General features: G+C 36.4%; 3 protein-coding genes and 1 long non-coding RNA gene across 9 annotated transcripts; 2 read left to right on the forward strand and 2 right to left on the reverse strand.

Annotated features, from left to right (window-relative positions):
* The first annotated feature begins 944 nt into the window (after nucleotides 1-944).
* Nucleotides 945-8,546, forward strand: LOC110819713 (uncharacterized). Of its 4 annotated transcripts, none has more exons than XM_088210942.1 (4): nucleotides 945-1,304; nucleotides 2,175-2,983; nucleotides 3,078-3,179; nucleotides 8,235-8,546. In XM_088210942.1, exons 1-3 carry the CDS (start codon nucleotides 1,223-1,225, stop codon nucleotides 3,168-3,170), a joined length of 984 nt encoding a protein of 327 aa, XP_088067068.1. In that variant the 5' UTR covers nucleotides 945-1,222; the 3' UTR covers nucleotides 3,171-3,179; nucleotides 8,235-8,546. The 4 variants fall into 4 exon arrangements, with proteins under 4 accessions (XP_088067068.1, XP_088067070.1, XP_088067069.1 ...); XM_088210944.1 differs by lacking the exon at nucleotides 8,235-8,546 and adding an exon at nucleotides 3,315-3,738; XM_088210943.1 differs by lacking the exon at nucleotides 8,235-8,546 and adding an exon at nucleotides 3,352-3,738.
* LOC110819716 (AWPM-19-like family protein) lies at nucleotides 8,339-13,772 on the reverse strand. 2 transcript variants are annotated; one of them, XM_088210946.1, is made up of 4 exons: nucleotides 13,569-13,772; nucleotides 13,252-13,471; nucleotides 13,058-13,103; nucleotides 8,339-8,751 (listed from the first exon to the last, which is right to left on the reverse strand). In XM_088210946.1, exons 1-4 carry the CDS (start codon nucleotides 13,693-13,695, stop codon nucleotides 8,677-8,679), a joined length of 468 nt encoding a protein of 155 aa, XP_088067072.1. In that variant the 5' UTR covers nucleotides 13,696-13,772; the 3' UTR covers nucleotides 8,339-8,676. The 2 variants fall into 2 exon arrangements, with proteins under 2 accessions (XP_088067072.1, XP_021904706.1); XM_022049014.2 differs by lacking the exon at nucleotides 8,339-8,751 and adding an exon at nucleotides 12,752-12,982 and having other exon boundaries at nucleotides 13,569-13,768.
* LOC148240261 (uncharacterized) lies at nucleotides 9,110-12,455 on the reverse strand. 2 transcript variants are annotated; one of them, XR_015816172.1, is made up of 2 exons: nucleotides 11,620-12,455; nucleotides 9,110-10,915 (listed from the first exon to the last, which is right to left on the reverse strand). It is a non-coding gene; the product is annotated as an uncharacterized LOC148240261 (long non-coding RNA). The 2 variants fall into 2 exon arrangements; XR_015816171.1 differs by having other exon boundaries at nucleotides 9,110-11,219.
* A 557-nt stretch (nucleotides 13,773-14,329) lies between the features above and the next one.
* On the forward strand, nucleotides 14,330-17,325 carry LOC110819795 (Pentatricopeptide repeat (PPR) superfamily protein). The gene has a single exon (XM_088211809.1). The coding sequence runs from the start codon at nucleotides 14,435-14,437 to the stop codon at nucleotides 16,559-16,561; it is 2,127 nt and encodes a 708-aa protein (XP_088067935.1). The 5' UTR covers nucleotides 14,330-14,434; the 3' UTR covers nucleotides 16,562-17,325.
* The last annotated feature ends 6,307 nt before the right edge of the window (nucleotides 17,326-23,632 follow it).

The following is a 23,632-nucleotide window of genomic DNA, read 5'->3' on the forward strand; positions in this document are numbered from 1 at the left end:
TCAACCCTAATCATATGATCATACTAATAATAATAATAATTAATTATTAATTAATTATTTTGCAATATGTAAAGTGATTGTAGAAACCCAAATTCTGAAACTTATTTTTCAACTAAAAATAAAAAATAAAAAAAATAATTATTAATTAAAATATATTAATGAGGTTTTAATTAGTATAGATAGGAAGGAAGGACACATGTGCATCCACAAAATTTAGGGTGCCCCACACCCAATCACAATCTCCTTTATGTTCCAGAAAGTTCCAATTTTTAAACTGAATAAAAAATAAAAAATAAAATTAATTTGTGGTAGTTTCGCATTAAAAATCAAAGTAACACCCTCCCATGCATTTACATCTCTCTGAATTACTCTTGATAAATAAAATAATAAATATATATACACACACACACACAAGTATTTTTATGATGTCATTTATTCGATTTAAATTAATATAATAATTTAGTTACAAAAATTAATTACTAATTTATAAATTGATTTTTTTTATAAGCTATATAATAGTTTATGTACTAGTTTAATAATTAATTATCTATAATTAGTTTAAAAACACACTGTAACCTTTGTTAGAAACACAAAAAACTGTAATAAAATATGAAATAATTTAACGAATTGTAATAAATTATTTATTAATTTAAAAAATAGTTTATTTTTTAATAATTGTTTAAATTTCTATAATTAACTTAGAAATTACTCGTCATATTTGTTAGAAACATGAAAATAATAACGAAATTTGTTTAAACTAATAAATTCAGTTTTAATTCTTTAATAATAATTATAATAATAAAATATAGAGAATAATTTAAGAAATAAATATGAAATTTTAGTAATAAAATAAAATAAAATAAAATACATTTGAAAATAAATAAATAAAATAAAGTCTGTCTTATTTTATTTGTAAATAAAATAAATCCAAAAATTCCAAACAAGATAGAGAGGGAAAACGAAGGGAAAGAGGAGAGATAAAAGTCTGTCTCTATTCCACAAATGCCGCTCCAACAGATTTCCTGCAAGATACTCAATCGCTCCTTCCTTTGCCGCTAACATCCATCGTCGTCCATTTTTTGAACATACGCGGTCTCGACGCTTAACCTACTCTCCGTAGTTTTTTTTTTTTGAAACCGGGTTTAAAAGAAACCCCGCGATCTGTCACAGTACTATCTTCCCCCACCCCTCCCCACCTCTCCCCACAAGAGAAGAAGACATCATGCCGTCTGGAGCCAAGAAGAGAAAAGCTGCCAAGAAAAAGAAGGAAATGGAAGCCCACATCAACAGCAACAAGCCTTTGGGTAACTTTTTCTTGTTCTTTATTAATCTCAATGGGTTTTTAGTATGGTTTTTTTTTTTGTTTTTTTGCTTTCTGAGTGGCTTTTTTCTTTTGTTTCTGTCTCATCACCTCGCCAATCTCTGCTCAATTATTTACTATCTCCGATTATTGGTGTTTCATTACTTTTATTGATTTGCCTTTTGATTTTGTATCTCTAGGTATCTGTTTTTGTGATCGGGATTCAGCTTGCTGGTTTTCTCACTCTATTTTTTATTAGTTTCTTGTATTTCACAGTTTTCGCCAACGACTACTAGTCTCTGGTTTTGGCTATCTGGTCGGATTGAGTGAATGGGTATTCCCCACTGTTTTTTGTTTTCTTTTTTTTTTCTTGTTCTGTTGACTGGTAATTATTTGACCACGTTACTTGTGTCTCTTTAAGCTCCTCCACAAACTCCCTTTTTTTTTTTTTTTTTTTTTTTTTTTTTTTTCCTGGCTGGGGTTTTTGTTAATTGGGTTTGGGCACGATTTTACTCATCTATCAATTGATAATTACAGTTGTGTTTTTTTTTGGGGGGGAGGGGTAGCAGAACGGAGGTTGTGATTCCCGTTCACTTGAATCAGTGTGTATTTGTAAAGTTCTTGTTGCTGTCCATAAATGAAATACAATCTCATCATTTTCGAGTTGTGGTTATCTTTGGCGTCTCTTTCTCCAAATGGGTTGACGTGTTTTTGAAAATTCAATTTTCTTTACTGAGTTAGAATGGAAGTTCTGCTCAGGTTGATTTGTGTATTTCTTGGGGACTTGTTCTCTCCCCAGCTTCTCTGGATTGTTCTGGTAGTGTGCTTGTATGGATTTTTCTTCAAATGATATTGATTGAATTGTTGGTTTTAGGAAATGATGAGCCGAGAAGTCAAGATGAAAAGAACAGTGACGGGGAAAGTGGGTCACCCGCCTCTCAGGACAATAATAACCACCAGCATTCATTTGATAAGGGGAATGGTGAATCGTCAAAGACAGATCTATCTCCTGATCAATCGGTTGTTGCTAATAAGTCTATTAAAGAAGGCACTGGGGATGCCCTTAAATTCCAAAGGGATATGAATGCTAACACCAGCAGCACCAAAGATGACTCTAGTAGCTCTAGTAGCTCTAGCACCAGCAGCAGTTCAGATGACGACTCTCAAGTCAGCCAGGTGAAAAAAGACGAGGAAGCTCGTAATGTGGATAAGCCTGTGGGTCTTGGGTTAGAAGAAGTAGTTCAGCTTACTGCAAATGATTCTCTTCAGGCGGCTAAAGATGATTTATTTATGAAAACCTCCTCGGTTATTGATTCAGTTAAGGCCTTTTATTCTGAGGTAGAGGAGACGATACATGTTTCAGAAGGTATATCAGCTGAAACTTTGGTTGCATCTGATGTGGGTAAATTGAGTTTGGATAAGAAAAAAGAGAGTCTGCCTCCTAAATTGGAAGAGGTTAGTGAAGTTTCATCAGCTATGGGGGATTCGCAGCCAAGAAACAATGCAGATAATGTTTTTCCCATATGTGATGAGAATGTGGGAGGATCTTCTGGTGGTTTTGAGTCTGCTGTCAAAGAAAGTGACAGTAAGATATTGCCATCATCAGATGCTCCTGTTACCGAATCATGTAAGACTGTGGGGAGTCCTAAAGACTCTAACATTCCTGAATCTTCTGAAGAAAAGGTACTGGTATGACTTAATTTTTGCATTGATAATTTGATTTTTCATTCATTTAAATTGACTGAAGATTGTTTTTTTTTTCCATCATGAAATGCAGCCTCATGTACATTCAGTTCCTCCTCCCATGGCGCAAAGAACTTCATGGCTGAGTTGCTGTGGATTGTTCGATATTGTAACAGGCTCTGGTTGATAATTACAGGTTGGAATTATTTTCTGAGTTTTGGTCAATATAGTTTACCTGCTTTTTCCTAAGCTTAATTTGATTTTGAGATCTGCTCAGATTCTATAGTCTTTATCATTCAGATTTATTTAAATTGTGTGCAATTTGTTCCAGTGGCTTGAACTTAAATCTACCACATATAACTTGTCAGGGATGCCTTATGGTTTTGGAATGAGAAGTTGATGCGTCAATAGCTTGCGTTGTAGCTTTCAAATGAGAAGATGGTGTAGTGCAGAATGTGTTATGCTCCAAATAGATTATAAGTTAATAATTTTTTAAATGTAAAACTATTATATTTTTTAAGAGTCTATTGATATAGTTTTATAACTTAAGATTTCATTTTTAGTAGTATATTTCCTATTTGTATTAGGGTTAGTATTCATAATTTTACTAGTTTAAAATTTTTAGTTTAATTTTATTTCGGAAAGATTACTTAGAAATTATTATAAATAGCATTGTAATTTTACTTATTGGAGCATTCAAGTATTTAATAAGAGTTTCTAGTTTTCTGGTTGTGTGATGCAATCAAATCCTCAAATGTGATACCTAAGACTTTTTATATGTGAGGTCTAAGAGACCCTAAATGTAATAACTAGATTTTTTTATCCCTAATCCCTAATTGGAAAAGTCGATCCTATTCGTTTTACTTTAATTTGGTACCAAGGTAAAAGAAATCTGTTCTCAAATCTCTAAAAATTGCACCCAAACAACTCTAATACCAACTGAAAGAAAAAGAAATTCAGAGAAATCCTAAAACAGCCACCGATACTGTTAACCAGCCATGTGTCGTGTGGAAGGAAAGAAATGCAAGAGTTTGAGGACAATGAGACTAACTTTACACATGTTAGAAATAAATGAATACACACTTTTGGTTCTATTTTATTTGATTATGACATCAAAAATTGGGAGGATCTTGGGATTGTCAGGAACCATTTGATTGACTTGTAACTAGTTTTTGTATTTGGGTGATACTCCCTTAATACCTATGTCCATAATAATACTTTCTTTTCTTTAAAAAAAAAATAATGTTAATTAGCCACCGTTCAGAGGTAGTCAACACTGCGACCACCATTAGGTCCAGAAGCTCTTGATTGGTTGACCTGTGTAGTCCTGCCATGAAACTCCACTAGAAACCGCCACACTCACCGGTGCAAGCTCCCACAGCCATTGCCCTTGAGCCAACTGCTAAATGGCTGCCACCTTTTGGTGATCGGAAGCAGACATGTGGACCCATGTGTGTGAATGGGCCTTTTTGTATTCTGCTTTGTTTTGACTTTTTGAACTGAGTTTGACTAGATTGTTCCCTTTAGACCGGTTTATCATGCTTTAAAAATAACTATAAGAAACTTGTCATTTAGAAAAAAAATGTTTCAAAAATCTTGTTTCAGTGTCTACTATCTATAGTTTAACGACTTATCTTTGTTCACAACTGCATCCCCAACCATACAAGCTAGCATGGACGGAGAAATTGAACATTTTGGGACAAAGTGTTGTTTCTATTCGTCATAATGGTACCTGCAGTGATCTAATCTTATTTGATGTAGTTCTTATGTGTTTACTCATATTTTTCTAGGTTAGTCTTCACTTTATGATTAAAATGCTCAATATGATAAGATTACTAACACTTATAATTTTATGTGCGACATAAAAAATATAGTTTTTAAATTGCTGATTACAAAAAAGATGAATAAATATGAACATCCAAAAACACCTGCAGTCAATGGAAAAGATAAACAGGAGCCCGTTGAAGTTGAGAACGAGAAGAACTTCATCTCTTCTTAAAAGTAAAGATAGTGAGGTTATTCAAGATCTTTCACTACCTAGAGAGAGCTTTATTGAAGTTTAATGCAAGGAGGAACCTTAGCCAATAATTGGGACGAATGATGTTTACCTCATCGATAAAGTGCAAGTCCAAATTGGTCAATATTTTGATTTCATTCTCCCACCAGGATTTCATACTCATTAACAATTATGTGCATGATCAGTTGAGTTTGCTAAATTTTCATAAGGAAACTCATTTACATCATTTGCAACGATGAGTTTTTTCCAACCAGAGAAAAAGGATGCAGAATGGGTTATATGCCTAAATAGATTAGGAATTATAATTCTTTTAAACGTAAACTATTATATTATTTAGAAGTCTATTAATATAGTTTTTGTAACTTAAAAATTTTATTCTTATCAACATATTTTCTAGTTGTATTAGGATTAGTATTCCTAATTTTTCTAGTTTACTATTTCTTAGTTTAATTTTATTTAAGAAAAGTTATTTAAAAATCATTATAAATAGTTTTGTAATTTCACATATTGGAGCTTTCAAGTAGTCAATAATATTTTGAGAGTTTCTCAATTTTCTGATCCTGCAATGTAATCAAACTCTTAAGTGATGTTTAAAACTTCTTAGATGTGATGTTAAGAAGTGCAATGTTTAGGTTTTCATCCCTAATTCCTAATTGGACAAATCAATCCTATTTGTCCTACATCATGGTGTCTAAATAGCGTTGCTTGAGCAAAGTCCTATTCTTGAAATTAGGAAGTCTAGGCTGCTGACAGTTTCTTGAAGCGAGGGTGTGTTATTTGGTGTCTAAGCTATCAAATTGTTTAGTGGTAGCTAATAATGGGTTAGTTCTTTGAAATTAAAAGTGTTCAATAAACTAATAATGTATGTCAAGATCCATTCATACTCTGAAGATGATTGTATTTGAAGGCAAGTAAGGTCGTTCAGATATATTAATAAATTTCCTGTATCACCCATAGGATAGAAGTCGTAGGCTGCATTAGTGAAGGAAGTGTGGCATCAAAATGAAAGATCACATTGTCCAATGGTAGGTCTTGGTAAGTATTTGAGATGCATGAGGCTTGTAATTGAACATCAAGCTTGGGGAAAAGTACTAATACTACTGTCGGTAACAGTAAATCTTACAAAAGGCAAAAGAAGGTATTCCAGCTACAAGTCATCCCCTGAGGCTGAATTTGAATTCTTTTTTTTTTTTGAGAAGAAAGTGTAAGTATATATATTATAGTAGGCGCCACCCGTGTGAGGCTGAATTTGAATTCATATTTGACTGTTTTTTGTCGAAGTTATGAAGGTGTGAAGTTTGCTGAGATATGGGCAGAATTTGAGATTTTCAATTGTTTTTCTCTTATACTGAGATAATTTAAGATATCTTTTCCTCTTTTGTGCACGATATTGATATTCACAAATGATAATATTTACTAGTCTTCTACTTTTTTGGTTATTATTCAATGATGTTTCATTTAGGTTCTTTGGTATTAGTAAGTAGGACATCTATGGAGGTTCCGTCAGTTTTGTCTAAAGAGGTGCTCATTCAATTCTGGTGGTAAGGTAATGACTAGTGATTTAAAAGGTATGACACGCTAGATGATAGGAGTTGAGCAGTAGTCTGTAACAAATGGAAAACAATGTATCTGTAGCCAACTTAATAGGACTAAAAATAAGGCATTTTTCCAAATCTAAAACTAAGGTCAATTAAGTCTTAAGTTCCAGCAGCACTGTGTCATTCTCTATCGACTTTATAGCCTAATAATTTATTATATCATTTGTGTATGATTCTAGTACTGCTATTTCCTTTTAAGAGATAGGGTCTTTTAGCTTGTGGGAGGAGGAGATACCGTGTTCGTTAAACTAAATTAAGACTACTTGTGATTAGGCTCAAATGATATTATCCTGCATGGTTTCTTTTCTGGATTGGGTGGGTGCTTGGTCAAAAATCCAGATGCCAAAAGATGCAAGTTGAATTGGTGATTCCATCATGCAAGCTGGTTTCAGATGCAATAAAAAATTTCTTTTTCTGCATGAAGACATTCTGTCATCTTCTTTTATGTTTTTATGTCCTCTGTGTCTTTCTTCTCCCTCTTCCTCTTCAATTGCAAACTGTCCAAATAGGGGGATGTAAAAATTGTCTCCTGGAACATACACACTTTGGAAAGAGCTATACTTACCCCTTCCCCTTCTTTTTTCTTTTCAAATGTCTTCATTCAGTGAAGTTCATTTTGACTTTCTTAAATTTCATTTTTCTATGATTCTAGTATTGCTATCTCCTGTATTTTTTCTATTTCACTGGGACTTGGGGAGACAGGTTTTTGAAGCTGATCAATCTCATTGCCATTTTAGTCCCTGAAACTGGTTATTGAGGTTAAGCAACTGGGTCTTTTAGCTTGTGGGAGGGAGATAGATTGATTTAATGTTCAAGAAACAAAGCTAAGCTTTATTAGCTTAAATGATGTGGTTCAGCATGCCCTGTTGGCATATTGTTATACGTTTAGCTTTCTCCATTGGGTTGGGTGGGTACCTGGTCAAACATCCTGGTACCGGAGGACACAAGCTGAATTGGTGATTTCATCATAGAAACTGCTCGTAAATGGAATAAGAACCTGTTTTGTCTGCCTGGAGGCATTCTTGCTCATCTGCCTTTTCTGTTTCTGTATCCTCTCCCTCTCTCTCTCTCTCTTCTCCCTTTCCTTCTGTGATTACAGACTGTCCACTTTAGGAGGATGTTAAAATTCTATCCTGGAACAGAAGCGATAGGATAAGGTTTGTGTGCCAATAAAAATTTGTGGCAACTGGCGTGCATGTTTTAGCTTCATCTATGTCTCTGCTGATTCTTTATTTGTCTGATTGATCATAACAATCTTGTGACATAGTTTTATCTTCAATTCCACGAGATTGTAGTTTTTGTTTATTAATGTTTCTGTTGCAGGGCTCATTTGTTCCATATTAAGTTTGATGGTAAGATTGTGCTGAATTAGAGTACCAGAACATTGCCTTGCTAGTTTCATATTCATGTTTATTTATGCCTAGACTAACAATAGGTACTTAAGACATTTGATGGTGTGCTTCCTTTTATATGCATTGCGTATAACTTTGATAGACCATCTAAAAGCTTTTTAAGCTGTGAACGTGCATAGATGAATGTCGATACAAAGATGAACCTAGAAAATAGACAGTACAAATATCTGAAATTAGTTTCTTGAATTGTGTTGAACTATATCCTGTTCTTTTTTCCAATGCAGAAACAGACCATGACAGAGATCGGTGGACAGGGAGGGAAGATTGTGAAAATGAAGGCGGCTTTCATTAAGAGTCTTAGAGATGTTTTAGATTATTATTATTATTATTATTATTATTTTTTTTTTTCAAATTTGGATTTCATGGATGTAAGTTTGGACAAATAATGAGCAAGAAAAACCTGAGCAGCAAACGATTATAAGGTTTGCGGTAGTGAGAGCAGAGCTATTGTTCTTCGGTTGTTTGTATGTCTTTAGCTTCAGCTATATATAAATTTCTACAGTTTACAAAGTTATTTATGCAGATGGAGTTTCCTATGTTGAATGCATTTCCTTCTCTATCCTTATCTTTGACAAGTACTTCTCCACTTTTTCCTTCTTTTATTCCCTTCTGTTTCTCTTATTATTCAAGTTCTCTTCACATCAAATTTTGATTAAAGTCTTATCTTCATCGTCGGTGAATGGATATTATGTGAAGTAGCTGGGTAGATGAAAGGATGATCATAAATGCTTCCATTGTTTTCTGCACAAACCCACAAGTAGAACATCAATTTCAACACATAATTATGAACCGAAATGGGAATATAAATTTCTGTCTTGCTGGGCAAGCAGAAGTAGCTGGTTGAAGACTCTTGGAGTTCCAAGAACGAAGATGGTTGACACCCGAAATAGCGGATGCAACACCTACTATAGCAGCGAGCAACATGAATATCGAAGAAAATTCAGTTGCAGCATTCCCATTAGAAAATAAATTATTATAATATATATATATATATATATATATATGAATCTGGGCGTACTGTTTCTTTTTTTTTTTTTTCCTTACTGGAAGAATATTTATTACTTAATTAATATAAAATATTTAAATAAACAAAAATACATTATATATGTTTTTTTTTTTTTTAAATGTGAGCTACGATAATGGGTTCTAACTTGATTATAAGCCCATAACTACGCGAAGAACCATTAAGCCCAGGCCCATATATACCCGCTACGACAAAACGGTGCGTTTCAAAAGCACAATCTCTCCTAGATAGTCCACCATTTCGGAATCCGACAGTGACGGGCCAATGTTAGCTATTCGCTCCATTCCTCAAGATTTCAACTCTCTGCTATTCTCTACTTCATTCCTCAATTTTCTCATTACATTCCTAAATTCCTGTAAAATATTCGTGAGTATCACGAATTATGCGCACTCTAGCAGCCTATCTTACAAATTTTTTGCTTTCTGATCACCTCCAGAGCGGAAGATTAGACGAAGCTTGCATTGTTTCCGATAGAATAATTCCTCCTGACGTTAATCTCTGAACCCTGATGACCGTTGCTTATGGTCGAAATAACAGGCTTGTTATTGACTGCTTGACCACAATGGGAAGAGCCAAGAGTCTTTGTGTGTTTTCAGGAAGATGTTGGGTTCGGGTGTTCATCTCACTTCAAGCACGTTTGCCTGTGTATTGACTGCTTGTGCTAATTCATTGGGTTTCCACCAGGGTAAACAGATTCATGGTCATGTTATTAAGACGGGTTTCTGCTTCGACGAGTTCATATCTGCTCCACTTATAACCTTTTATGCCAACTGCAGGCAGATTCTATGTTCGAGGAAGGTGTTTGATGAGAAGTTGCATACGAACGTGGTTATATGAACTGCTCTTTCGAAAGTTTATGGCTTGAACGGCATGCATGAAGAGGCACTTAAACTTTTCTCTGACATGATAGGAATGAGAGTGCTCCCAAATCAATTTACACCAACCAGTGCCTTGAATGCATGCTGTGGACTAGAAGCTTTGGATTCGGTTACAGAAATCCACACTGTTATTATCAAACTAGGTTTTGAAACCGAAGCTTTTGTGGGTAATTCACTTATTGTAATATACTCCGAATGTGGAAAAGTAGCTCTAGCACCAGCAGCAGTTCAGCTGATGACTCTCAAGTCAGCCAGGTGAAAAAAGATAAGCAAGCTCGTAATGTGGATAAGCCTGTGGGTCTTGGGTTAGAAGAAGTAGTGCAGGTTACTGCAAATGATTCTCTTCAGGAGGCTAAAGATGATTTATTTAGGAGTTCCCATAGTCTTACATGGTTCAATAACAGGAGCATCTGATGATGACAATATCTTACTGTCACATCTGAGAAAAACGTTATCTGGATTGCCTCTCGGTTGCAAATCCTCCATAGCTGATGAAACTTCACTAACTTCTTCCAGTTTAGGAGGCAGACTTTCTTTTTTTCTTATCCAAGCTCGATTTACCCACATCAGAAGCAACTGAAGTTTCAGCTGCTATACCTTCTGAAACACGTATCTTCTCCTCTACCTCAGAATGAAAAGCCTTAACTGAATCAATAATTTCCGTAAATGAATCATCTTTAACCTCTTGAAGAGAATTTCAGTAACCCACACTACTTCTTCTAACCCAATATCCACAGGCTTATCCACATTACGAGCTTCCTTATCCTTTTTCACCTAATATCCTCATCATCTACTTCAACTTTGTGTGTAACTTTTGCATTCCCAGTGCCTTCTTTAAGAGACTTACCAGCAACAAATGATTGACCAGGAGATTGATATGTCTTTAACGATTCCCCATTCCCCTTATCAAATGAATGCTGGTGGTTATTGCTGTCATGAGAGGCGGGTGATCCACCTTCAGCATCACCGTCCTTCTCATCTTGACTCCTCGGCTCATCATTTCCTAAAACCAATTATTCAATCAAATACCATTTGAAGAGAAGCTCGTACATGCACCCCACCAAACCAATCCAGAGAAGCTGGGGAGAGAAAAAGTCCCCAAGAAATACACAAATCAACCTGAGCAGAACTTCCATTCTAACTCACTAAAAGAACATTGAATCTTCAAAAGCACATCAACCCGTTTCAAGAAAGAGATTATATTCCATTTGTGGACAGCAACAGAAACTTTACAAATACAAAGTGATTCAAGTAAACGGGAATTACAGCCTCCCTTGCGCTACCCCAGAAAAGAACACAAAATAGAACTGTAATAATCAATTGACAGATGAGTAAAATCGTATCAAAACCCCAATTAACCAAAATCCCAGCCAGGAAAAAAAAAAAAGACTTGGTGGAGGAGCTTAGAGACACAAGTAACGTGCGCAAATAATTACCAGTCAAAAGAAAAAGAAAAAGAAAAACAAAAAACAGTGGGAATACCCATTCGCTCAATCCGACCCAATAGCCAAACCAGAGACTAGTAGCGTGAGCAAAGAATGAAAGATACAAGAAGCGAATAAACAATAGAGTGAGAAAACCAGAAAGCTGAATCCTGATCAGAATAACAGATACCTATAGATACGATATTAAAAAGCAAAGCAATAAAAGTAATGAAAAGCTATGCTTAACAACGTCATTTGAGCTATCAAAGCTTAGATTTGTTACCTTGAACATGATCCGTGGACAGGGAGGGAAACTTGTGAAAATGAAGAAAAGTTTCTTTAGAGTCTTGGAGATATTTTAGGTTGATATTAGTTTGTTTTCCAATTTGAATTTCGTGGACGTAAGTTTGGACAAATAATGAGCAAGAAAAACCTGGGCAGCAAACGATTATAAGGTTTGTGGCATTGAGAGCATACCTATTGTTCTTTGATTGTTTGTATGTCGTTAGTTTCAACTAGATATAAATAAATATATATATCTCTACAGTTACAAAGTGATTTCTGCAGGAGTCTCATTTGGACAAAAAAAATTGATTGAGTTTCCTATGTTGAATGCACTTCCTCTCTTTTCTTATTTCTGACTAGTACTTCTCCAATTTACCCTTTTTCGATTCCCTTCTGTTTCTCTGATTATTCAAGTTTTCTTCACATCAAATCTTGATTATAAAAAAAGGGGCAAGAGGGCGAGAGACACTGTGAAGGTGCGAGAGGGTAAAAAGAAAAAGACAAGAAGAAAGCACAGAAGAGAGAAACTAGAGTGATTACATGGGGGAAAGATTAAAAAAAGGGAGAGAAAGGGAAATCGGAGAGATAAAAGGAGAAACTAGTGACAGAAGATAAACAAACAAGAAGCCAAGAAAGCATAACAGGGGAGGCCTTTTATTGAGAAATTCGGACATTTCTTGGTCCACAAGGAAAGCAAAGACAATGGCTTCGGAAATTGAAAACTTTGAATGAGGACGAAGAGTTTCTTGGTTTTGGATTCGATGGAAGACTGCAAAAAGTCTTCATATATAGTGTTGAATGATAACTCAGATTCTTATTTCTTGTCTATTTTTGTTGCCTTTCTCTCCGCGTAAAGTGTTCCTTAGGGATGATTTGAACGATAGTTTATTAATGTACGGCGTTGTATAGTTTAACTTATATTTGTTATTAAATTCAACGTATTCTATGTTTATTTAATTTTTAAATTTTAATATTAAATATATAAAAATTAATTAAAATTTATATATTTAAACATAAGTAAATTAAATTAACTTTAAATATAAATTTAAAATATCGTTTTATTCTAATTATAATTGTATTATATTTTCATCTAATTCTAAAAAATTAAAATTTAAATTAAATTCAATACGAGAGAAATGTTGGAGATCATTTTATTACATTAACATGGAATGAAATGAAATATAAAAAATTGAACCACCACTTTACACACACTTCCAACTTTCATGACAAGCTTAATTTGTACACCATAAAAAGAATAAATAATCTTTGAATCTGCAAGTCCAGCTTCATCATCAGTGAATGGCTATGATGTAAAGTAGCTGGGTAAATGAAAGGATGATCATAAATGCTTCCATTGTTTTCTGCACAGACACAATTTGAACATCAATTTCAACCCACAATCACAAACAGAAATAGGAATATGAATTTCGACTTACCAGCCGAACATTTCTAACTTCGAGCTCAATTTGTTTGCAAGCAAATCTACAACAGCAAGGAAGATATTTAGTACGAAAACAGAAGAAAAAAATTGTGATTAATTTGGGTTATAAAATTTTAATAAATTATAGTTAAGTAAATCAGATTGACATGAGAATATGTCTCTTGATGAATATAAAGAAAAAAAACATACGCCATAGCAAGGACAGTAAGCGTCCAAGCAATGGTAGCAACAGAGGCAGCTGGGGGGAGACTGTCGGAGTTCCAAGAACGAAGGTGGTTGACACCAGAAATGGCAGATGCAACACCTACGACGCCAGCAAGCAACGCGAATGTAACAAAAAACCCAGTTGCAGCATTCCCCATTGGGAAATAAATGGGTGAGAAATGGGCTGGAAGACTCAAATCAGGTCCTGCATAATCAAAATAGCTCAGAGTAAAATGATGATTATTTTAGAAAATTAAAGGAATTATAATAGGTTTTTGAAGAATTACTATTATTATTATTACCAATAATGAAACCATGATCAATGGCTCTGTTCATTGCCCACCCACCAATGCCTAAAACTATGACATACATGCAGAAATTGAGGAACAATAGCAAGGCTACAGCAGGTTTCTTTTGCTCATTAGCCATTTTTCTTGTGTTTTTAGCTAACCCAACTTGGTTTTCTGGTGCCCTATAGGAGGCTTATATATATATATATATATATAAGGATTTGGTTATATTATATATACAAGGCTTATATATATAGACACACACACATAATTATCAGGGTTTGGTTCTTTTCTTGCTGAGGCATGTAAAGGGACATTCTTTATTACAAGGCAAAACCCTCTAACACAGTTGGAATTCTTTGCCACTTGCCAAAGCCAGAGGTTTTGTTAATTAATCATTATACTATACATATATATATATATATATATAGACATGTATGTATATATATCTCACTTTGACATGCCTTAAGCTATACTTCTCGAATAATTGGAATCAAGTAAAAGGTTTGCAGAGTTTTTCTTTTTCCCTTACAAAAAAGTATTAATTAGGTATAAAAAAAGGAATCTGGAACGTACTTTTCTTTTTTGTGGAAGAATATTGAATCCTTAATTAGCATAAAAAATTTAATATTTAAATAAATAAATAAAAATACATTATATATATATATATATATATTAAATTGTGAGCTGCGATAATGGGCCTAACTTATAAGCCCATAACTATGCGAAGAACCGCAAAGCCCAGGCCCATATATACTGGCTAAGCCATGGATCTCGATTCGGCTTCCGTTGCGGCTGCTATCGACAAAACGGTGCGTTTCGAATGCACAACCTCTGCTACATAGTCCTGCATTTCGGGATCCGACGATGATGGACCAATGTTAGCTATTCGCGCCATTTCTCAAAATTTCAACTCTCTGCTGTTCTCTACTTCGTTCCTCAATCTCCACATTAAGTTCCTAAAATCCTCTAAAAGATTCTTACGTATCACGAATTATGCGCACTATACCAGCCTATCTTACAAATTTTTGCTTTCTAATCATCTTCGCGACGGAAGATTAGACGAAGCTTGCATGCTTTTCGATAGCATAACTTTTCCTGATGTTAATCTCTATACCCTGATGATTGTTGCTTATGGTCGAAATAACAGGCTTGTTGATGCGCTGAAACTGTTCGAAAAAATGCCGATGAGAGATGTAATCTCCTGGAATTCTATGATAAAAGCTTGTTTAGATTGTGGGGATTTAGATATGGCTAGGAAGATTTTTAGGGAAATGCCAGAGAAGAATGTTGTTTCCTGGACGACCATGATTAATGGGTATTTTCAGTTTGGGAGAGTTGATGTGGCGGAGAGGATGTTTCGTGAGATGCTGGTGAAGGATGTTGCAGCATGGAATTCAATGGTCGGTGGGTATTTACAGTTTGGGAGAGTTGATGATGCTCTCAAGTTGTTTGAGAAAATGCCTTGTAGGAATATCATTTCGTGGACTTCATTGATTGGAGGGCTTGACCAGAATGGGAAGAGCCAGGAGGCTTTGTGTGTTTTCAGGAAGATGTTGGGTTCGAGTGTTCATCCCACTTCAAGCACGTTTGCTTGTGTACTGACTGCTTGTGCTAATGCATTGAGTTCCCACCAGGGTGAACAGATTCATGGCCATGTTATTAAGACGGGTTTCTGTTTTGATGAGTTCATATCTGCCTCACTCATAACCTTTTATGCTAACTGCAGGCAGATTCTATGTTCAAGGAAGGTGTTTGATGAGACATTGCAAAGGAACGTGGTTATATGGACTGCTCTTTTGACAGGTTATGGCTTGAATGGCATGCATGAAGAGGCACTTAAACTTTTCTCTGACATGATAAGAATGAGAGTGCTACCAAATCAATCTACACTAACCAGTGCCTTGAATGCATGCTGTGGACTAGAAGCTTTTGATTGGGGTAAAGAAATCCACACTGTTGTTGTCAAACTAGGTTTTGAAACCAAAGCTTTTGTGAGTAATTCACTTATTGTGATGTACTCTGAAGGTGGAAAAGTATATGATGCTGTTGCTGTATTTAAGAAAATTGATTGTAAGAACATGGTCTCATGGAACTCAGTAATTGTTGGATGTGCACAACATGGACGGGGCATGTGGGCACTGACAGTTTTTAACCAAATGGTACGTGCAAAGGTAGAGCCAGATGAGATTACATTCACTGGTTTGCTTTCTGCTTGCAGCCACTCAGGGATGTTACGCAAAGGTAGATGCATTTTTGAGTATATGAGTCAATCTCAATCCATTGAGATGAAAGTTCAGCATTATGCTTGTGTTGTAGACATCTTGGGTAGAAGTGGCAAGTTGGAGGAAGCAGAAGAGCTAATAAGAAACATGCCTGTGAAAGCAAATTCTACAGTATGGTTAGCTTTACTTAGTGCTTCGAGGCTGCATTCTGATTTAGAAAGGGCTGAAAGAGCTTCAAGACACATTTTTGATCTAGAACCAAAGTGCAGCGGTGCCTATGTTTTATTGTCCAACTTATATGCTTCTGCTGGCAAATGGAGTGATGCCTTAAGAGTCAGAACTATGATGAAGGAGAGAGGGGTCATGAAGCAACCAGGATGCAGTTGGGTAATTCTGAAAGGACAGAGACACGAATTTCTTTCTGGAGATAGTTTCCATCCTCATAGTGAAAAAATACGTGGAAAGTTGGAGTGGTTGAGTGGGAAGTTGAAGGAAGTTGGTTATGTTCCTGACCAAAGGTTTGCTTTACATGACGTTGAGGATGAACAGAAGGAAGAGATGCTGTGGCATCACAGTGAGAGGCTAGCTATTGGATTTGCACTGGTCAATACTGTTGAAGGAACTAGTATAATAGTGATGAAGAACATTCGTGTATGTGGGGATTGTCATTCTGCCATAAAACTTATTGCCAAGATTGTTGGTCGTGAGATTGTGGTGCGAGATTCTAGCCGTTTTCATCATTTCAAGGATGGTAGATGCTCTTGTGGGGATTATTGGTAGCAATGTACTGGCTTTACCTGTGGCCAAGAGCTGTTAGCTCAATCTGCAAATCTTAATCTTCAAAAAGGAAGACATTTGGGTTGCATGAAAATACAATTCATCAAAAGGGTGATCTTGGTATTTTGACTAATGTTCAAGGACTGGTACAGACAGGGAACTGACATGGAGGTGAACTAGGTTCCTCCGTGAAGGATCAAGATAGTGCCAAGAAAATGTGGTTATTATGATGAAGGTGAGGGTTTGAAAAAGAGAAAAAGTATCAGCCATTTGAACTCGAAAATCCAGCTCTATGGCTTCCTAGTTAAGTTCATGATCTTGTTTTCTCCATATAAAAAAGAATTACTGAAGTTGCAGGATTTACTCAAGTTGCACAGGTTGATCATGAAAAGAATTTTACACGGACCTGCAAGTTTATTCCTCTTCTGAAAATGATGAACAGCAAACTAAGAGATTTTAGGAGGTGAGAGTTGATGATAATGAAATAATCAAGGCAACCAATCCTACGAAACCCGACTGATAAGCTTTCTTCCCATCTGTTTTCTGGAAAATGTTGTAAATCTGCAATGGGTAGTGAAGCATTCTGACCCACTGAAACATTGAGGGAGTAGTCATAAGCTCTGCGAATTCTTGGGTTGAACAGTGTTAAAATGAAACTAAAGAGATAGATAGAAGTGAAGACAATCAGGTTTTCTAGTAGTTGGATGTGTATGAAGGTTTCGACAAAGTAAAAGTGGACTGGCAGATTATGAACTATAATACCTTAAATTAATTTTTAATATAATTTAAGATTTATTTATAAATGTAATTTCTTAATTTTTTAATTTTTTAATTTTAATTTAAAATAAAAATGAAGTAAAATTTATAAAAGATTAAATTGAAAACAATTTTATAAAAAAAGAGTAAAAATTTGGGTTCTATTGGTATTTTTGAAAGAAAAATTAAAAATTGGGAGTCAAAATGTAATTTAGAGAAGTTTTGCTCTGTAGGATGCCCGGTCAGCAATCCTGAAGAATCAGGACGCGCTGCGTGGCAGCGGACGCTGATGCGGTGTCACGTAGGAGGCCACACGCGTGATTCGCGTGCCTGCGATCGAACAGTTTAGATCCGTTCCTGCGCACACTGACGGTCTGGATGCGTTATCTTCCCAAATACGATCGGACGGTCAGATTTAAACGCGATCAGACAGCCCATATTAGATTGCGATAAATGATTCAGATTAGATCGCGATGAACGGTACATATTCACTTCCTATTTAATCACGATTGGATGGTTCAAATCAAACGCAATGGATGACCCAGATTAAATACAAACGGATATAAATAATCATCATTCACACCAAACCCTAACCTTAGCCGCCAGACCCCCTCACCGGAGAAGAAGACCCAGCCGCTGAGAAGGAGACCGCCGCCACCTGACGTCGCACTGGAGAGCTTTCCGATTGTCCATAATATATTTCATGTGTCCATTCTACGCAAGTACAACTCGGACCCTCTCACGTCTTGGCCCACAAGCCTCTTTCTTTCAGTAGGATCTGTCTTATGAAGAAGTACCGGTCGGCATTGTGGACAGAAAGAACAGATTACTCCGAAACTAGAAAATTTCATTTGTTAAGGTCCTATGACAAAATCACATACCGAGAGAGGCCACATGGGAGCTAAAATCAGACTTCAAAGTCAAATATCCCAGCTGTTTGATTGAGAGTGAGAGAAACAAATTTGAGGAACCAAATTTCTTTTAAGGAATGAGAGTTGTAATACCATAAATTAAAGTCTAATTAACAATAAATACAGTATTTTGTACAATTTAGAAAATTTTCATAATTAATTACGGATTACTAATGGAGGCAGAATCAGGTCAGACCTCCTGTCTAGGGCATAGCTTACAATCTCACACAGTAGGATGAAGAAGTCAACCCGGACATGGTACAAGATATGTACACTATCTGTAACCATTTTACTCATATTTTGATTGATACTGGTGCATCACATTCATTTGTTTCACATGTTTTTACATCAAAATTAAATATACTGCCTGAAAAACTTGATTATGTGTTGTTTGTGTCTACTCTTGGGAGTAGGACAATATAGTGCCAGTCTGTAGGCGACGGTACCAATTCTGTTTAAGATTTCTAATGGTCCAATAAATCGGGGATTTAGTTTTCTCCTCTTGTCGAACTTACTGATTCTTTTCAAATGAGTGACCTTAAGAAATACCCGATTACTTTTCTCAAATTCCAAATCTCTCATCGGGGTGTCTGCATAACTCTTTTGCCTATTTTGAGTCGTCTGAATGTTCTTCCTTATTTTAATTATTTTGGTTGTAGTCTCCTCTACCAGATCTACATCGAACAGTTTTCTGTCACCTACTTCTTCCCAACAAATCAGGGATCTGCATGGGCGCCCATATAACGTCTCATACGGAGCCATGCTAATACTTGTTTGGTAGCTGTTGTTATAGGCGAACTCTATTAGAGGTAGATGGTTATCCCAATGTCCCCCAAAGTCAAGAACACATGCTCGGAGCATATCTTCAAGTGTGGGAATTGTCCTTTCTGACTGTCCATCGGTTTGAGGGTGGAATGCAATACTAATGGACAGTTTCGTTCCCATGACTTGTTGAAGGCTAGACCAAAATCGAGAAGTGAACTTGGGGTCCCTGTCAGACACTACTGTCACTAGCACTCCATGTAATCTGACTATTTTCGGGATATACATTATTGTCAACTTGTCTAAGGAATCGGTCATACTTATGGCCAAGAAATGGGAAGACTTGGTAAGCCGGTCAATAATTACCCAGATGGCATCATGTCTTGAGCGTGCCTTAGGTAATCTTGTCACGAAGTTCGTGGTGATATGTTCCCACTTCTACTCCGATATTGGTAATGGCTGAAATAGCCTACTTGGGCGTTGATGTTCTGCCTTGACCTGCTAACATACCAAACACTCAGAAACAAAGTCAACTATATTTTTTTTCATCCCGTTCCACTAGAATCGGGGTCGCATATTTTGGTACATCTTAGTACTCATGGGATGCATGACAAACTTTGAGATATGAGCCTCTGTCATAATGTTTATTTTTAACTCACTATCATTTGGAATACACACTCTATCATGGAATCTGAGCAACCTATCAGCAGAGACTCGAAATTCTGCATCTTTCTTGAGGGCTGCTAGGGTGAAGTCGGCAGACTGAACTTCCTTTATTATCTGAATTAACTCAGGCTAAACAGTCAGGTTACCTAAACATGTGACTCTCTTTAGGTTCTGAAGCCGTACTTGTTGTGCAGCCACTATCTGCCTGCATTCTGAAACCATCAAATGAGCTAATGTACATGCACTTTTCTTGCTGAGTGTGTCAGCTACCACATTGCCCTTACTTGGATGATATAAGATATTGCAATCATAGTCCTTGAGGAGTTCTATTCACCTTCTCTGATGCATGTTGAGATCCTTCTGAGTGAATATGTATTTCAAACTCTTATGATTAGTATAGATCTAAAAAGTCTCCCCATACAAATAATGACACCAAGTTTTCAAGACGTAGATGATTGCAGCAAGCTCTAAAAGATGGGTGAGATAGTTTTTCTTTTGACTATTCAACTGTCTGGACCCATAGGCTATGACCTTCTCATGTTCCATCAAAACACAACCCAACCCTAGATAGGAGGCATCACTATAAACTGTATATCCACCCGACCCACTCAGCAAAGCCAACATAAGTGCAGTAGTCAGCCGCTTTTTTAGTTCTGAAAAATTTCTTTCACAGTTCTCGTTCCACTCAAACTTGACATTCTTCTTTGTAAGCCGAGTCAGAGAAGTAGCTAGACTAGAAAACTCTTCCACAAACCTGCGGTAATAACCTGTCATCTCCAGAAAGCTACTGATCTCCTTAACTGATGTCAATTTTTTCCAGCCGAGCACTACTTCAACTTTTTCGGGGTTCACTGACACTCCATTCTTTGACATGATGTGTCCGAGTAAGGTAGTCTGCTCAAGGTAGAACCCACACTTACTCAACTTTGCATACAGTTTCTTTTCTCTAAAAACTTGCAAAACTTGAGTTAGATGGTGAGCGTGTTCATTTATGCTTTTTGAATAAATTAAGATGTCATCAATAAATACAATAACAAACTGATTCAGAAATTGTCTGAAAACCCTGTTCATCAAGTCCATGAAGATGGTTAGAGCATTGGTTAGTTCAAATGGCATGATTAGGAACTCATAATATCTATATCTGGTTCGAAATGCTATTTTGGGGATGTCTTTGGCTTCGATTTTTACCTGATGGTAACCTAAACGCAAGTCTATTTTGGAGAAGACCTAGGCACCCTGCAACTGATCAAATAGGTCATCAATCCTAGGTAGGGGATACTTGTTCTTGATTGTGACCCTGTTTGGACCTTTGTAATCAATACATAATCTCAACGTCCCATCTCCCTTTCTTACAAATGTGATTCTAGCACCCCAGGAGGACACACTATATCGGATGAATCCACTGTCCTGTAATTCAGTGATCTGTTTCCTCAGTTTTTCAATCTCAACATGGCTCATGCGGTAAGGAGCAACCAAAATAAGCTGGGTGCCTGGTTGAAGGTTTATGGTGAATTCGACTTCTCTGTCCACTAGCAATTCAGGTAGTTTATCCGGAAACATATCTGAAAAGTCTCGAACTACTGGAATCTCTTGAATATAAATTTCTTTCTTGGGTTTGCCTAGTTAGAGAAAACAGTTGGGTTAAAGTACTTAATAATAAGAAAATTTGCCAAGAGGGAACAAATGTTAAAAGATTTTATTAATTTATAAATGATTCCTCATTAATAAAGTTGAATATAACCTTCTTACTAAAATAATCTACAGTGGCATGATAGCCCACTAACCAATTCATTTATAAGATTACATCAAAGTTTTCCGTGTCAATTTTTATTAGGTCTACACTCAATTTCTTATTTACTATATCTATGACACAAGATCTGTATACAACCTTTCTCAGTAATGTCATACTCCCAAGAGTAGACACAAACAACACAGAATTAAGTTTTTCAAGTAGTACATTTAATTTTGATGCAAAAACATGTGAAACATATGAATGCAATGCACCAGTATAAATCAAAACATAAGCAAGATGGTTACAGATAGTGTACATACCCTGTACCACATCTAGGTTGGCTTCTGCATCCTGCTGTGTGAGATTGTAAGTTATGCCCTGGACAGGAGGTCTGACCTGGTTCTGACTCCATTAGAAATCCATAATTAATAATGAACATTTTTTAAATTGTACAAAATACCATATTTATTGTTAATTAGACTTCAATTCTATACAGAAAATAAGGTAGGAAGAAGTTGGTGATAGAAAACTGTTCGGCCAAGATCTGGTAAATGAGACTACAGCCAAAATAGTTAAGATCAGAAAAAATATTTAGACGACTCAGAGCAAGCAGAAGAGTTATGCGGACACCCAGAGGGGAGATTTGGAATTTGAGAAAGGCGATCGGGTATTCTTTAAGGTCACTCATTTCAACGGAATTATTAGGTTCGACAAGAGGGAGAAACTGAATCTCCGATTTATTAGACCATTAGAAATTTTAGACAGAATTAGTACCGTCGCCTACAGACTGGTACTGTCTCTAAAACTTTCCATAGTCTATAATGTGTTTTATGTGTCCATGCTACGCAAGTACAACCCGAACCCCTCTCACATCTTGGTCCACGAGCCTCTTTCACTCCAGGAGGATTTGTCCGACAAAAAAGTATCGGTCGGTATTGTGGACAGAAAGAGCATATTACTCCGAAACTGGAAAATTCTCTTTGTTAAGGTCCTATAGCAAAATCACACACCGAGAGAGGCCACATGGGAGCTAGAATTAGATTTCATAGCCAAATATCCCCAACTGTTTGATTGAGAGTGAGAGAGAAAAGTTTGAGGGACCAAATTTCTTTTAGGGAGAGAGAGTTGTAATACCCTAAATTAATTTTTAATGTAATTTAAGATTTATTTATAAATATAATTTTTTAATTTTTTAATTTTAATTTAGAGTAAGAATGAAGTAAAATTTATGAAGGATTAAATTGAAAATAATTTTGGAGAAAAGGGGTGAAAATTTGAGTTTTGGGGATATTTTTGAAAGAAAAATCAGAAATCGGGGATCAAAATACAATTTAGAGAAGTTTTGCCCAGTAGAATACCCGTCAGCAGCCCCGACGAATCAGGACGCGCCACATGGAAGTGGACACTAACATAGTACCACGCGGACAATCCGCGTGCCTGCGATCGAACGATCCATATCTATTCCCGCGCGCACGGACTGCCCAGATGCGTTTCCTCCCAAAATGTGATCAAACGGTCATATTTAAATGCGATTAAACAGTCCAGATTCACTCCTTATTTAATTGCGATCGGACGGTATAGATCAAATGCGATAGATGGTTCATATTAAATGCTGACAGATATAAATCACTCCTATTCATACCAAACCCTAACCCTAGCCGCAAGATCCCCTCGACGGAGAAGAAGACCCAGTCGCCAGGAAGGAGACCGCCACCACCCGCTGCTGTACCGGGTAGCTTTCCGACTGCTAAAAGAGGTAAAAAAAAAAAATTTCTCAGAATTTAATTTTAAACACACCCATGACCAAATCAGAGTAAAAAGACTGATTGATTAATCAAAAAACATGGGTAAAGTCTGGCAGCGCCGCCACAAAAAAATTCACAAAATGCGTCCGATGAGGCCCTTTCCGGTTCTCATTATACGTAATTTTTTCACCGTTGTGATCACCGTTTCTTTCTTTACAGGTTTACAGAAGCAAAACATCTAACCGCAATGTGAGCCGGAGGAGCCGCCGCACTAGAGAGCCCCGCCGCCAGTGAGTTTCGATTTTTTATATTTTTTGGGCCAACCGATGCCCCTTAACGTGCTTTATCGTAGGAATTGATGCAAAATCAGTCGAAAACAGCCGATACGAGATGGACCGCCGCCGCGGGTGGCAACATCGTTGCCGAAGCACGGCAGAGCCGCCGTGCTGGAATTTTGAAATTGGCCAAAGTGGGCCCTGAAACTGATTTTGGGTTTGTTTGG

Source organism: Carica papaya, chromosome 9, assembly GCF_054855325.1.
Source record: "Carica papaya isolate Zhongbai chromosome 9, ASM5485532v1, whole genome shotgun sequence".
In the NCBI taxonomy this organism is placed as follows: domain Eukaryota; kingdom Viridiplantae; phylum Streptophyta; class Magnoliopsida; order Brassicales; family Caricaceae; genus Carica; species Carica papaya.

Excerpts from the sequence above, each read along its gene's own strand:
- LOC110819713 (XM_088210942.1), top strand. The coding sequence starts at position 1,223 with ATGCCGTCTGGAGCCAAGAAGAGAAAAGCTGCCAAGAAAAAGAAGGAA. Across the intron at positions 1,305-2,174 it reads CAACAGCAACAAGCCTTTGG|GAAATGATGAGCCGAGAAGT; the intron begins GTAACTTTTTCT and ends TGTTGGTTTTAG. Across the intron at positions 2,984-3,077 it reads CTGAATCTTCTGAAGAAAAG|CCTCATGTACATTCAGTTCC; the intron begins GTACTGGTATGA and ends CATGAAATGCAG.
- LOC110819716 (XM_088210946.1), bottom strand. The coding sequence starts at position 13,695 with ATGGCTAATGAGCAAAAGAAACCTGCTGTAGCCTTGCTATTGTTCCTC. Across the intron at positions 13,472-13,568 it reads TGATCATGGTTTCATTATTG|GACCTGATTTGAGTCTTCCA; the intron begins GTAATAATAATA and ends TTGATTATGCAG. Across the intron at positions 8,752-13,057 it reads AAGTTAGAAATGTTCGGCTG|AAAACAATGGAAGCATTTAT; the intron begins GTAAGTCGAAAT and ends GGGTTTGTGCAG.
- LOC110819795 (XM_088211809.1), top strand. The coding sequence starts at position 14,435 with ATGTTAGCTATTCGCGCCATTTCTCAAAATTTCAACTCTCTGCTGTTC.